This window comes from Pristis pectinata, chromosome 2 (assembly GCF_009764475.1).
Source record: "Pristis pectinata isolate sPriPec2 chromosome 2, sPriPec2.1.pri, whole genome shotgun sequence".
Taxonomy (NCBI): domain Eukaryota; kingdom Metazoa; phylum Chordata; class Chondrichthyes; order Rhinopristiformes; family Pristidae; genus Pristis; species Pristis pectinata.
The window spans coordinates 70,542,359-70,554,588 of NC_067406.1; the positions used below are offsets into that span (position 1 = coordinate 70,542,359).

At 39.6% G+C, this 12,230-nt stretch overlaps 1 protein-coding gene across 4 annotated transcripts in view; it reads left to right on the plus strand.

Annotated features, from left to right (window-relative positions):
• arap2 (ArfGAP with RhoGAP domain, ankyrin repeat and PH domain 2) overlaps positions 1 to 12,230 on the plus strand; it is a 286,956-nt gene that overhangs the window by 250,793 nt on the left and 23,933 nt on the right. For all 4 annotated transcript variants that reach the window (XM_052039500.1, XM_052039491.1, XM_052039508.1 and 1 more), the window contains one exon: positions 9,176 to 9,258. In XM_052039500.1, coding sequence (XP_051895460.1) covers positions 9,176 to 9,258 — 83 coding nt within the window. The remainder of the gene's footprint in view (positions 1 to 9,175; positions 9,259 to 12,230) is intronic.

Sequence of the window (12,230 nt, forward strand, 5' to 3'; positions counted from 1 at the left end):
AGAACAGACCAGATCAATGAGGCTGTTTTTCTGATATCTCCCCTCAACGTAGACAACGATTCTGTGAAGGTGGGGAGGTTTTACCATTCTGAAACCTTATCTATACAAAATACCCTTGGTAGTAAATGTTCTTATGATTGAAATTAAATATTGAGATAATCTATTAAGAGAAACAATGCCTAGAAATCAATCCTATGCACAAAGAAAAGATATTCTCTGCCTATTAGATCATACTAGCAATGGCTTTTGAGTTGATTAATGCCTATCAGGAAATTGGCCAGAGCACTTCCACGTGCAATTCATCACAGTGTAGCTGGCCTTTGCCTGTTATCCTTTGCACACCTAATGATGGCTTGGCACATGTTTCTTCCACAGCTAGCAGAAAGTGGAACTTTTGAGAGCAACCTAGAACCTTCACTGTTTACTCAGGAGAAAAGCCAGGAGCATAGTAGGGGTGGCAGAGTCCTGCAGGGAGTAGAGCTGCTGTCTCTTGGAGCCAGTGAACTGGCTTCAATCCTGACCTCTGGTGCTGGCCCTGTGGAGTTTGCACATTCTCTACTGTGACCACGTGGGCTTCCTCCAGATGCTCCAGTTTGCTCCCAGATCACAAAGACTGGTTGGTTGGTTAATTTGGCCACTGTAAATTGGTGTAGGTGAGTGGTGGAATCTGGAGACTGTTGATGTGGGGAGAATAAAAAAGGCTTAGTGTAGGACTGGTGTAAATGGGCGCTTGACGATCAGCGCATGCTCTGTAGTCCAAAAAACCTATTTCCATGCTTCATGACTCTGACATCCCATGGGCTTTGGGAATGAGACAGCAACTAAAGGATCTGCTCTGTCATGATGAGATCCTGACATGCATGTGCGCGTACACACACACACACACACACACACACACACACACACACACACACACACACACACACACACACACACACACACACACACACACACCATTCCCCTGTTATTAATTTTTTCAGGAGATTAAAGTTATACACGGCACATCTTTAGCTCACCAAAAACAGGGTGAAATCTCATTTTGGCACAACTTGTGCACACTTTTGAAAGCATGAAAATTTGTTTGTTTAGAATTATTTTAATCTAAATTCACTTTTGAAATCCTCTCTTTGATGTGTTTTATCAATGGTTTTCTATCTTCTAACCATTTCCCTAATCTAACCCACATTAGCAATTAAAATGCCCTGCACAATTTTTTGTACTCTGTTTTCATTCTAATTTACGTGAAGCTTCATTTAACAATCTAATGGACAGTTAAAGTGTTTATGAAGTACAAAATCAAACACTTTTGATGTACTTCCAGGCCGCTGACTATAATTTGCAGGGGCAGTTTTGACTTCCATGATAAAAAGCCATGTAGAATCCAGAATTATCTTCAACTTTATTTCCTCTTTATTACCAGAGAATGTTCTTTGCTACATTATCAAAAGCATTGAGTAAAATTCAGCTGATGTTGCACATAATGAATTCAAGGAAATCATTTCAAATTTGCCCTAATGATATTTGTACTGCCAAGTATTCCAAATGGGAGACTTTGTGAACATTCTCAATATTTTATTACCCGCACTCGCACCGGGGAAAAATGAGAGTGAGTTTGTATTGTATGTATCTGACAACATAGTTTAAGCTGGTATTAACATGGTTGAAATGTGAGCCACACAACAGGATTACTGGGTCAACTGAAGATATTAACTTATTGGCAGTAACAAAGAAGCCTCGAGCAAGTAACATAGGGGTGACATTGCACCAGAGTGGATTTCATAATATAAAGCACCAGTTAGCCAGCAAGCATACAGTATTTGCACTTGGAATCGTGTGCCAGAATTTAGTTATTATCATGCATATTTATGGAATACAGAAGAAAATTCAGAGGTTGAGATCCAGCTCGCAGGCGATTGATTGCTTGAGCTCATGCATTTGTTGCATTGGAAGCTGGGCAAAGATCAAAATCTTCTTGCTGGAACTTAGTTTCTTGGTGATCTACTGCAGGGATGTGTTTAAGGTGCTCAAGCAGTTGAATGAAAGTACCATCAGCAGGCATTGAAAGGAGGAATTGCAGTGGGTGTTGAGATTCAAGGCACCCAAAATTTACGTATTACTGTTCTGGAACACTAATCTGTAGTTAACCTGCAGTACTGTATATGAATTATCTGCTCAACTTTAATGGATTTAAGTATGTGTAGGTGAAAGTAGACGGCAGATCAAGAGGCAGTTAGGACTCATCCACAGCAGTTGTCTGTGACATTTCAGGCTACTATCAATCTCATGCTTCACCTCATGTGGCAAGACTTGGACAACCAGCTTGCATCTTCAAATCAGAATCATAGAATTATACAGCACAGAAATGGGCCCTTTCAGTCCACGTCGTCCGTGATGTGCATCTGCGCTATTCCCATTTGCCTGCATTAGGCCCGTATTCCTCTACGCCTTTCCTATCCAAGGCCCTGTCCAAATGTCTTTTAAACACTGTAATTATATTTGCCTCTACCATAGCTTCTGGCAGTTCGTTCCAGATATTTACCAGCCTCTGTGTGGAAAAACTTACCCCTCATTTAAATTTCTCCCTTCTCACCTTGAACCTGTACCCTTTTGTTCCAGACTGCCCTGCCCTGCCCTGGGGAGAAAGGTTCTATCTATCCTACCTATGCCCCTCATAATATTATAAACCTCTATGCGGTCACGCCTCAGTCTCCTACATTCCATTGAGAATAAACCCAGCCCATCCAATCTCTCCTTATAAGTACAATCCTCCATTCCAGGCAATATCCTGTGAATCTCTGCTGCATGCTCTCTATTGCCACCACATCCTTCCTGTAGTGTGGTGACCAGAACTGTACACAATGCTCTAAGTGCAGTCTAACCAATATTTTGTGCAGCTGCAACATGACATTCCAACACTTACACTCAATGCTTCAGCCTATGAAAGTGAGCATACCAAATGCCTTTGTCACTACCCTATTCACCAGTGTCATCACCTTCAAGGAGCTATGGACTAGCACCCGAATGTCTCTCTGTAAATCAACACTCCTCAAGTCCCTGCCATTTAATCTCTATGCTCTACCAGAATCTGACTTCCCAAAGTGCATTACTTCACACTTATCTGGAACTAAATTCCATCTGCCACTGCTCCGCCCAACTTTCCAGCTGATCTGTGTCCCTCTGTATCCTTAGGCAACCTTTTTCTCTTTCTACGATTCCACCACCATTTGCGTCATCTGCAAACTTACTGATCATACCATTCACATTTTTGTCTAAGTCAAAGGTCCCAGCATCAATCCCTGTAGTACACCACTTGTAACAGACTTCCAGTCAGAAAAAACACCCATCCCCCATTACCCTTTGCCTCCTATTACCCAGCCAGTTTTGGATCCAGTTTGCCAACAGGCTTCTAGACCAGCCTACCATGCGGGCCATTTAATGACATCAGCCCAAGAGTTATGTGGCCCAAGAGAGAGAAAGGACTTTGGTCTTAAAGAAATGTTGACTGGGTAATGTGCTGCTGTTGCTCTCCATTAACACACAGGAATAGTTCCATGAGGAGGAGGAGAGAGGTAAAGCTTATTGGAGGGCTCTGAACAGCCAGAAGCCACTTTTAGAGATGAGGGCAGTCTTTGAGACTGAGCTTATAGTATGTGCCATCGCAAGTGAGTGGTGGTATCTGCAGGCCTCCAGCCCGTATCTCTCTACTAACTTTAAATTGCTCTAAGGACCTAAATTTCTTTCGAGATAAGCGGGAAGTGATGTCCCATTTACCACATCTCCAATTTGAGCTCCACTGAATGGGAATGAAGAGGAAGTTCTGTAGGTTAGTGGTAGGGCATATCTGTTAGATTTTAAGATTTTATTTGAAATAGCTCAATTAATAAATGTTAATATTATGCCTGCATTTAATTAAGCAAACAAAATATGCCATGTTTTTATTGAGCATAGACTCCCATCATCACTGATTGTGTTTGGCAAGGCAACCTCATCATATTACAAACTAAACTCTTATCCCTTTGAGAACTTTTAAAATCATTAAGCCTTTCCCAAACATAGCTTTATGTCGGGATTACTAAAACATTTAGAGGATTAAGTTAGCAGTCAGTTACCATAGGAAGATAGCTTTCCAGAATTTACAAACCACAGGAGGAGAATCAAAGATGTTTACTTTGGAAGATGAAACATAAAAGAGCAGGTGTGAATACCTTTTTTCTTCATTTATTGCATCACATGTAACGGAGTCTGATAAAACTAAGAAGGATTCGCCTAGAAACTGTTTCCTTTCAAGAACTGTGGAAATGAGCTAGTAATGTACGTTACTGGTATTTTCCCCCCATCCAGTCAGATAAGAGTTTATTTGAGCACCATCCTTTGCTGTTTTATCAGCAAATATATCCAGAGACACATGGTTTCTGTGTACATATATTCATGTTCAGAATGTTTGCATTAAGTAGTTATGGCAACAGTAGTATTGCAACCTCCTTTGAAGGTTCCTCTCTTGCATTGCCCACCTTGTGAAATTTTTATTTCATTCAGAAACACTTGCTACTCTGCTCCTCTGAAATTGAGAACCTGTTTGGGATTTGTGAAAAACTTAATTTTGCGCTACTGTTCATAGCATAATCTTCTTGCAGATTTTGTTAAAATGGGATGATGGTCAGGTTGAGGGGTTGGCAGGCCAAGAATTGAGTCAAGTGTTCTGCAAGGGTTGGAGCAGGTGCATAGTAGGGGTGTTTGTGTGGCAGACCGGTGGGTGGGCTGTAGATCAGTGATCAGTGGAATTGTCCAAGGGAAAGCCATAGTAACGGGTTTGTTTATTTCTTAAAGGACCTATCTGAAATAGGTTCCCAGTGCTGGCATCCACAGATTGGGACTGGTGATCTTCTTTAAGTAACATTGAAGCAGACATCACAAACGCAGTGTCGTTTTCCATCGAGTATGTGATCCCAAAATTTGAGTCATGTCATTCAGGTATACATTGCACATGGATACTACTGCACGTGTCCAGGGTCCTCCTGATATCAGAGTATCAAATATACAGAGATTCAAAAGGAAATTTGTGGACTTTGTGGAACTCTCAGAAAACCCATGGTTTTTATAAATGATTCTCTACTGAAAATGAACCACTGTGCCTGAAAAGGTGGAAACGTGATCCTATCTCAAAGTGACTGAATTTAAAAGGTGATGAAATTACTTTTTGTTTGCACAAAAACCTGTGAATGTGGTGGTTATCTTGCTTACCAATCCAGTTTTCCTCCAAATTGATGACAAGGGATGCACTTAAGTTTATCCCCAGGCACCTTGTACAATACCAGTAATCACTTTTCACCAATCATTAACAGCTCAATTCCAAGAAGTCTTCTCTCAATTTCATGGAGCGTACATTCAAGTGGGTAATGTGAGCAATATTTGTGAAAGAGTCACGTTTTACATGTATGCATGTCGACTAAATACACAAATAACTTTTTCTGTGTAAACAACTTGAATACAAAAGATTTGTGTGTGGATCTTTGACCCTTTACACAACAGCAAGGTGAGGATAACAAGTGGCCTAACCCACCCTGTTTTCTGGAAGCACTGCATAGCAAGGGGCCTATTTTATTAATTGCCATTATACCTAGATTACACCATACTTGTAGCGTAGCTCTTGAAGTATAATGATAATGGAAGCTTTGTGCAATGACGAAGACCTGCCAAAAAAATCTTTAAAAAGGCATATGGAGAAGCAAATGAGTTTGGATGCATTCAGATGTTGCCCTCTATTCCAAGGAAATGTGGGAGGTAGTAAAGTAATTCTGTGTGACCACTGCTCCATGAATCATCCATTTGAAATAAGTCGGTCAAGATGCAAAGCAAATCATTTTATGCATCAGCACATCTTAATTTTATTTCAACTCATTTGTAGGATGTGGGCGTTGCTGATGAGATTAGTATTTATTGTGCTCGTTGTGGGCTGCTTTCTTGAATCACCAATCTTTTAAGTTACTGGGGAGCAGCCAAGGATATATTACTGTTGTGTGGGACTGGAGTTCCAGATTGGCAAGGCTGTGAAAGGGCAGCAGGCTTCCTCCTCTGAAGTTTATTTAGTGAAACTTTTACAACATTCCAATAGCAGACTCCTACTTATGTTCTTATGAACCATCATTCTTATGACTAAAATCAAGTCTACTAGACCACCAGACCAATAAACTCAATCACTCATGATAATTCAACAGTTTCTATGTTAATAATGTAACCTCAATTTTCTTGTGTACAGTTGCCAGCCAGTGAAACTATCTTTCACTATTAGAGCTCACAAAGCTCTTCTCTTTTAATCACCACTGAACCATTTTCAAAATGCCGTATTTATTTTCTTAGCATTATTTGTAATTATTCTCCTTCCATCTGGCTACTCTTGCTGTACCCTTTCTATAGTATGATGCTTGGATGTGCAAGTAAATATTTCAACTTTTGTCTGACCATTGTCATGCACAAACTGAACATTATTACTTGCCTTTGCATTCATTTCACCTGCATTTATTTCCATTTGCCTTTCCCTTAACTAATTTTGGTCATTGGAAATTAAGACCAGTGCCAAATTTTAAGATCCAAGTTCCCTTTAACAATGCTGAAAACATCACCTTGCAATATCTAACATGTAGTCGTAACTAAAATTAAACAGACTTAACCTCCCATTCCCCTTTTGTGAACATCATTGTAACATTCACCGTGCTCCTCTCCTTTCAACATTCCTAAACAAAAATAAATATCCTCTAATCTACATTCACCCCTCCACTTCCAGTTTACCCATCCCCTAATCTCTCCATATTCTGGGTTGCAAACCCTCTGGCTCTGGTAGTTTTTTTGCCCATTAACTTATTGAAGTTAATTTTTTCATGTATATTTGTTTCCATGACTGATGGCAACCTTCTTTAGAACTATCATCCTAGTACCAAAGAAAAATAAGATAACGTGCCTTAATGACTGTCACCCAGTGGCTCTGACATCCACCATCATGAAGTGCTTCAAGAGTCTTGTCATGGCACACATCAGCTCCAGCCTCCCAAGCAACCTCGACCCACTGCAATTCTGCCAAAGAACGTCCACAGCAGATTCTATTTCCCTGGCCCTACTCTCATCTCTGGGGCATCTGGATAACAAAGACACCTGTGTCACACTACTGATTATTGACTACAGCTCTGCCTTCATACCATATTTCCCAGCAAACTCCGTAGTCAGCTGAATCTCAAATAACAATGAATCACAGTATAGGAAGCAGACAGAGAGCCTCGTGGCATGGTTTCATGACAACAATCTTTCCCTCAATGTCAGCAAAACAAAAGTTCTGGTCATGGACTTCAGGAAGTGGGGTAGTGCAGACGCTTCTGTTTACATCAATGGTGCTGAGGTGGCGATGGTTGAGAGCTTCAAGTTCCTAGGTGTGAGCATCACCAATAAATTGTCCTGGCCCAACCACATAGATGTCATGGCCAAGAAAGCTCACCAGTGCCTCTACTTCCTCAGGAGGGTGACGAAATTTGGCATGTTCCTATTGACCCTCACCAATTTTTATAGATGCACCATAAAAAGCATCCTATCTGGATGCATCCCGGCTTGGAAGGGCAACTGCTCTGCCCGTGACCGCAAGAAACTGCAGGGAGTTGTGGACACAGCTCAGCACTTCACGGAATCCAGGCTCCCCTCCATGGACTCTGTCTACGCTTCTCGCTGCCTTGGAAAAACATCAAAGATGCTTCCTACCCCGGATTTTCTCTCCCCCCAGCTCCCCCCCCCCCCAATCAGGCAGAAAATAAAAAAGCCTGAAAGCACAAGCCACCAGGCTTGAGGACAACTTCTATCCTGCTGTTATGAGACCTTTGAATGGACCTCTTGTATGATAAAATAGGCTGTTGACCTCATAATCTACCTCACCATGACCTTGCACTTCATTGTCTGCCTGCACTGCACTTCCTCTGTAACACTAATGCTATATTTTGCATTTTGTTATTGCTTTTCCCTTGTATTACCTCGATGTACTGAAGTGGTGAAATGATCTGTATGGATGGCATGCAATACAAGGATTTTTGCTGTATCTCAGTACGTGTAACAAGAATAAACCAATTACCAACTTCTGCGATTCTCGTATGACCACCTATAAAACAAAAGAGTGCAAACATCCTTCTGCATTTGATTGTTTTTCAATCCGGTGGGTTATCCAGATGCTTCTCTTTGGTGTGCAGCACCAGTCCTCCGATCTTATACTAGTGCAAAAGTCCCTGCCAGAGTCAGCGAGTGCTCCCCATTTATATATGGAACATGACTATGATCAGCAGGATATCTCCATGTTGGGTTGGTGATGCATTTCACTGAGGTTCTGAAGAGGGAACACAAGAAGTCTAGATTAACGTGTCCAATATAGACTATTGAATCCAATACAACACCTTGTGTAATTTCCACATTTTAAAATGTCTTGCTCAAAGAAAAACGAGAAAAGCCATTCAGTACATAGAGCTAACTATTCGTTTGCCCTCAATATAGTATTAGTAAATACAAAACTGTTACCCTTGCATTATTAATTAAGACACCTTTGCTTTGAACATAAATTTAGATTTGGATTTCTTGCAAACAATTACTGATGATTTTCCTCCAGTTGTGATGATGGTTTCTGTGGAAATCAAAAAAAAACTGCAGATGTTGGAAATCTGAAAGCTCTTTCCCAGTTTTGACAAACGGTCTTCAATCTGAAACTCTGTTTCACTTTACACCGATGCTTCCTGACCTGCTGAGTGTTTACAGCACTTGTTTTTTTTACTTGAGGCTTCTATGGATCTACTTTCTTACTTGGACAAAAATAAAATTCATACAACCTAACCAGTTTTGCAATCAACTTTGGTTCAATAACTCACATTCACACAAGGTAACAGATTATTACAGATGATGTTATTCTCCTTTAGGCAAGTACACAGAAAGGACACAAGCTTTCATGTTACTTTTGTAATCCAAGCAAGCAAAATAGCAGTTTGGAGGGAAAGGTTGACTCAATTATATCACATTGATAATCAATCGGACATTGGAATGTTGACTGAGAATAAGATTTATCCATCCTTTTAGGAATGCCAGTCAAATGATCCAGTAAATATTTATTGACCAAAGAGTTTTCAATTCTCTCACCAATCAAAATGTGTGAATTTTCCAGAGCAACAAACCAGAAAAAGAAGTACTTGTGAAATCCTTGAAATTCTACTTTGGTCTGAAAAAGAAACTGAAACCTCCAAGCAGGTAAGGATGCTCTGCAGTTGATGCAGACCACGTGATGGACTGCATATTATTTGTGCAGATTGGTTTGGCAGCTCCAGTTAAAGTGGGTTAATAGTACAATATGAAACACGCAGAGATGCTGCTGTATACACTGATAATGCAATTGGGCATCTTGACCCCCATTCTTTCCACTAGCCAACAACCAATTAACCTCCCAGCAGAAACATAAGCATTGAAAATTCCAAACCAATTCAGAGGAAAAAACAACCTAGAAAATTTCCAGTAGGTGATCAAATGAGTTTGGGAAATCATGGAGACCACAAGATGCATAATCAATATCCCATTTTTTAATTCTAATTGTGTTCTTTATTGTATAATTCTGTATAATTTATGTTTAATTTATGTTTTTCTTGTGAATATTGTGTCTCTAATGCTATGTGCCTGTGATGCTGCTGCAAGTTAGTTTGTCATTGCACCTGTACATATATGAACTTGTGCATATGATGATAAACTTGACTTTGACTTTGGACTTTGGTGCTTGCATGCACATTTACGGACACAGCAAGAAATTTTCCCAGTTTTTTTTAATCATTGGCAGAAAATTTGCAGTCACTACACAAGATACTAGCATACATCCCTCCAGAGTAAAGGAAAATCTCCTGACATCTGTTACAATGACCTTGTTGTTTTCTTCAACCTGTTCAGCCCAAGGAAATTAGATCAAAAAATATTGTGTCCCAAGGCACCTTACAACCAAGGAAGTGATCTTGGAATGGTGCCACTGTTGAAGGGTAGAAAATATTGCAGCTGAATGTGCACAATATGATCCCTCTAGCAGCTTTGTGATAATTCATGAATAATCAATGTATTGGCCATGGTATTGAAGGGAATTTCCCTCTTTAAATATTACTGCAGGAACGTAAATGGCCATTAGAAGGCCAATGCGATGTAAATAAATAGCTCATCTGACATATATTCAACACTTAATATTTTAATTAAATTGCTTCAAAATCTGTGCTCTTCTAGATCTAGATGACGCAGCCTAATGTGATAATTAGTGTCTTGTTAAATCAGGGATTAATCTAGTCAACCTTATTAAAATCCTTTCGGGTCTGCTCTCTCCCCTATCACACAAAGACACCGCATTCCAAGTAAAACTTAACTAAGATTCTGCACAAGACATTAAAGCTAATTTTGCCAAGTGCTAGATTTCCTGAAGTATACTTAATACTTCATTTGCCTACACAATTAGCTTACATCAAGGTGCACAATCACAAGGAAATATCCCAGTCTCCGTTACCATTCAACAATTCTGTGCCAACCTTTGTCTATACAAGGTTAATGTTAATCCTAACCCACATGAAAAAGCTACACTTTTCTACATTAAATAATCTTTTACAAGCATGCATTCAATTTACCATTGCATTTAGAGCAAACTGAAATATCTTTTTGCTGCCCTATGATTCTAACGAAAGCACAAATCTTTATGCTAGTCTTTATTAAAAAAGTAGTTTTGTTCAGTGGGATAGGATTAATGCTCGCATTAATGTTTCATTATTGCTTGTACACCTGGGTGAAAGCTTACTGTGAAGATAAATGAAGTATTAAGAGGCAAACGGGGATGATTAGTCATTTAGCAAAATTATCGTCAGTCCTAAAGCACTTAAGATGGTTTATTATTAAAGAATTAAATACATTACAGCATAGACAAATAGTTTAAACAGAACTTGGTCATCTTAGCTCTTATTTTCCCATGTAGTCATAATATCTACAATGAAGTGATCAGACTTGTGGATCCAGCACCAGATCCAACCACATTCAAGATCCAAAAACAGATTACGTGGTGCGAGTCCTGCAGAATCTCAGCAAGTTCATATTCCCATTGTCAGACTCCATGTGGAATCCATAATGGAGCTTACGAACAAGTTCACTGCTGAGATTCTGACAGAAAGTTCGGGACTTTCACAGTTGGGTTCGATCTGTGCAGATGTCTGCATATATGGCAGTGGTTTGATGAGGAACTGCTGATACTTCCTGGCAAGGTTCAGCTAATGTGACATAAGATAAGATATCTTTTATTAGTCACTTGTACATTGAAACCCCAGAATGAATAGTGAAGTCAACAAAATAGTGTTATATTAATCATTGCTTTCACACAGATGTGAGTTACTTTTAACTATACATTGATACAAGAACAGCAATGTGATTTTTGAAAGTCAGATTGGATATCTGAACAGACAGGAGTCTGGAGATCTAAGACTGCCTCTAGAACAGCAGAAATGGGTTCTAATTCCTCAAGCCCATGCCATCATTTGGTAAGATCATAGCTGATCTAATATTTGGCCTCTATTTATCTTTCTGCCAAATTCCCACAACTCTAGAACTCCCAAATAGTTCAAACATCCATGTATCTCGGCTTTGTATGTACTTAATGACTCAGCATCTACAGTTCCTTAGGTAGAGAATTCCAAAGGTTCACAAACCTTGTGGAGAAGATATTGCTCCTCATCTCAGTCTTAAATGTGCAGCTGCTTATCCTGAGATTATGTTGCCTAGTTCCAGCCTTTTCCCAAAGAGGAGAAAACTGATGGTTTAGCAGGTGCTAAGGTAATTGCAGCCTAATGTGAGGTGATAATCACTGAGCAGTTTAGAAACTTGTTTACAAATCACTTTAGAGTTAATAGTACAATCCTAACATTAATTAGTTGAGGCACAAAGAATAGTTTGCAGATTTTTATGAAACTTTGCTAATAAGACATACAGATATTGCTCTAAAGAAAACTTACAGCTTTCTTTATTAACTTTACAGGTTAAATGATCCTGGTAATATTTAGTTGTTTTAAAGTGCAGTTATATTGCACTTCATGTGTAAGTGTGAAGTGATTTCAGTAACACAACTGTGCAATACAATTGCAACCAAATTGATGTCATGGATTCTGCATCAGAGGATGTTTGCAGCTGGAGAATAACTGCAGTTGGTTCAATACCAGCAT